Source organism: Etheostoma spectabile, chromosome 1 (assembly GCF_008692095.1).
Source record: "Etheostoma spectabile isolate EspeVRDwgs_2016 chromosome 1, UIUC_Espe_1.0, whole genome shotgun sequence".
Classification (NCBI taxonomy): domain Eukaryota; kingdom Metazoa; phylum Chordata; class Actinopteri; order Perciformes; family Percidae; genus Etheostoma; species Etheostoma spectabile.
The window spans coordinates 17058584-17062251 of NC_045733.1; the positions used below are offsets into that span (position 1 = coordinate 17058584).

Below are 3668 nucleotides of genomic sequence, written 5' to 3' on the forward strand. Positions count from 1 at the left end.
TGCCACAGAACTTTCTTTTTCATCCAGTTTGACAGTCAGTTATAACCAAAAAAGAACATAAATTATCTACTTTAACATAGATTTTCTTTAGGGCTTTATTACATGGAATCGGATCGGTGCATTCTCCAGTACTTCCCAATACCGATACCAGCGTTTTAGACAGTATCAGAGGGGATACCGATACCAGCGTTTTAGGCAGTATCAGAGGGGATACCGATACCAGCGTTTTAGACAGTATCAGAGGGGATACCGATACCAGCGTTTTAGACAGTATCAGAGGTGATCGGAATATCTCTAGATAAAACACTATAACAGGAAATAAGTGGCCTCAAAACAGCAGCATGAAATAAATAGAAGATAATAAGATACAGAAAGAGTGGTAGTTGACCTGAACAGACTTTGAATACATGTTGACTGTTCTAAACTATCAAAAGTGAAAATAAAAACTTCACTGCTGCTGAACTATTAACTAACAGTAACCAACTACAATGAAATAACACGTATTTGGCACTTTTTCTGTACATTGCCAAGTCTTGATGAAGATCAGGTATAGTTAACAGATAAGGTGCTAAAATAACTACCAGATTCAAGCTGTGCCTCTGTAGAAATATTCACAGTAACAAAGATAATGAGTGATGTAACACATATTCACAATGATTACATATTTATCAGAAACCAGAAATCTGTTCATGTCTTTCAGAGGAGATGCTAAAGGCAGCAAAGGAGCAACAGGCCCTGGACAATGAGATGATGTCGAACGGAGGGAAAGCAAGAGGACTGTTTAGGAAGTCCAGGAAATCCTCTCAGCAAGTGCTCACGACCAGAGGTATCTCTCTCCAGAGGTTATGTCTCTCTGTTCAAATCCTACCTGATATTGCAGAAAGGCTTCAGTCTGAGCTACGTAAAGCAACAGTTGCATCAAAAAATGAGTGTAATCTTTGAAGGTAAGGGAAAAGGAGGTATCTATCTCACTCTGCCCAACTGAGATAACATACATTTACCAAATGAAACCAAAGGCACACATCTTTTTTAGAAAGTTCTCCAGACTCCCCTTTAAAAATATAACTGAATCAAGTGCTCCCACTAAAAGACGTCTCTGAGAGCATAATCCAATAGTATCATCCTTTTTGTTCCAGTTTGAAGAGCAGCCCTTTAACCCAGACAGCGCACACACACACACACACACACACACACACACACACACACACACACACACACACACACACACACACACACACACACACACACACACCCCTTGCAGGACTGCAATGGTCATTAGTATGCAACTCATTGGAACATTGAACCTGAGAGATGGCTGTTCCCGCTGATGTCAGCTCTTAATGTTGATTTGCACTTTTTTTTTTCTGTTCAACTTAATATTTCATGCTCTGTCAATGAATTAGATTCCCTCCTACTGTTCCTCTCCCTCATCCACTTCTCATTTCTTGTATCGTTTTTTCTCTCTCGCTCTCTTTCAGTGTCAGTGTGCGGCCCTCCGCCCCCGCAGGTTGCCAAGATGAATGAGAGGCTGTTGGAGGCCAGTGCTCAGTTCTATAAAAAACAGCCTAAAGGCACCATTGATGTGTGGTGGCTGTTTGATGATGGAGGTAGGTGTTGGTTCTCCTTTGTATCTTGCCTATAAAGATTGTACCAGATACACAGAGAAGCACCACATTCTCCTTGATACTAATTCAGAAAACCTGCAGATTGACGAAAGCTGAGTAAAATAAATAACACCTGAATAATAAAAATAAAACCAAGAAAAGATGGTAAAGTAGAAGTCAGACATGCCAGATCTGGATCACAACCAAAAATCTTATGAGTTGTGTCTTGACCCAAGCTTGATCTGCCCACCAAACACATGGAAGTGTTTGGGATCTCCTGATAACAGACAATTAACTGACAAGTGGAAAATATAACCACCTTTGCACATGTGAAATACCACAATACTTATTTTTTACAATAAAACCAACTGGATTCACTGGTAAAAAAACATTTCTTCTCTATCAGGTCTGACCCTGCTGCTCCCATACATCCTCACTACCAGGAAGAAGTGGAAAGACAGTAAATTAAGGATCTTCATTGCTGGGCAACCTGGGCGCTGTGAGCTGGATAAACAGGAGTAAGTTAAAAAAAAATATTAATAATAATTATAATTGTTTCAATATCAATATTAGCTTAATAGATAGATTTGGGAAATCAATTGGCAAAATCCAGATCTAAAAAAATAATGAGCCCACAACATCCCTTTACAGATGTTTTTAACTTAAAAATAAATACCAAAATCACGCTGGGAACGTATTTTGACCGGGGGGTGGGGTGGGGTGGGGGGGCTGTCTTACGAATGTGACCAAATAAAAACACATGTGCAATAAAAACACATAGCAAGCCTTGGTATTTTGAGTAAAGCAGACGTGCGGGAGGGTATTTTCAGCAGGGGGTGCTGGGGTGCGGGGGGGTCCATGGTCTACAAAGACCTACAAAGAAGGTCTACTACACTTGGCGTTTTTCCATTGCATGGTACCTCCTTGCCGTTTTTGTTTTTCCATTACAAAAAAAAGTCCCTGGTACCTGATAACAGGTACTTTTTTAGTACCATAAATTACAATGAAATGGAATTGTCCCCCTGATTTCTTTAATAGTTAATGCCATTGGATAGGCAAGGCAAGGCAGCTTTATTTGTAAAGCACATTTCAGCAACAGGGCAATTCAAAGTGCTTTACACAAAATCAGTTAAACAGATAAAACATTACAAACAGTTAAAAATCATAACATTAAAAAACAATAAACACATAATAGACAGTTTAAAAACAATAGAAAATTAGGACACATAAACCACAGAATAAAGTTACGTGCAGCATAAGAATTTAAAGAAATGAACATCCTTTAAAGAAAGGCAGCATCAAAAAAGAAGTCTTCAGCCTTGAATTAAAGAACTGAGAGTAGCAGCGGATCTACAGGTTTCTGGGCGTTTATTCCAGATATGAGGAGCATAGAAACTGAAGATGCGTCCCCTGTTTAGTTCTGACTCTGGGGACAGAAAGTAGACCTGTCCAGATGACCTGAGAGGTCTGGTGTCATAGTGTAGTAGCGATCAGAAATGATTTTGGACCTTAGGGATTATAAACTAGCAAGAGTACTTTGAAATCAATTCTTTGAGACACAGGAAGCCAGTGTAAAGACTTCAGAACTGGAGTGATGTGATCCAGTCTCTGGTCTTAGTGAGGATCGAGCAGCAGCGTTCGTGATCAGCTGTAGCTGTCTGATTGATTTTTTAGGGAGACTGTAAAGACCCCGTTCAGTAGTCAAGTCTACTGAAAATGAAAGCATGGACCAGTTTTTCCAAGTCCTGTTGACACATAAGTCCTTTAACCCTGATATATTCTAAGGTGATAGTAGGCTGACTTTGTAATTGTCTTAATGTGGCTGTTAAAATTCAGGTCTGAGTCCATGACTACACCAAGATTTCTGGCTTTGTCTGTTGTTTTTAACATTGTTGTTTGAAGCTGAGCGCAGAATTTTAATTGTTCCTCTTTTGCTCCAAAAACAACTTTAGGTTGTTTTCTTTAGGTAGGATTCAAACCAGTTTAGTACTAAGCCTGAAAGGCCAACACAGTTTTCCAATCGGTCTAGTAGTATGTCTTGGTCGACCGTGTCAAATGCAGCAC

General features: G+C 39.6%; 1 protein-coding gene across 1 annotated transcript in view; it reads left to right on the top strand.

Annotated features, from left to right (window-relative positions):
• Nucleotides 1-3668, top strand: part of slc12a1 (solute carrier family 12 member 1) — a 17411-nt gene that overhangs the window by 11954 nt on the left and 1789 nt on the right. Inside the window, exons 20-22 of the mRNA XM_032536440.1 lie at nt 701-826; nt 1479-1607; nt 2011-2122. Of these exons, the coding sequence (XP_032392331.1) occupies nt 701-826; nt 1479-1607; nt 2011-2122 (367 nt within the window). The remainder of the gene's footprint in view (nt 1-700; nt 827-1478; nt 1608-2010; nt 2123-3668) is intronic.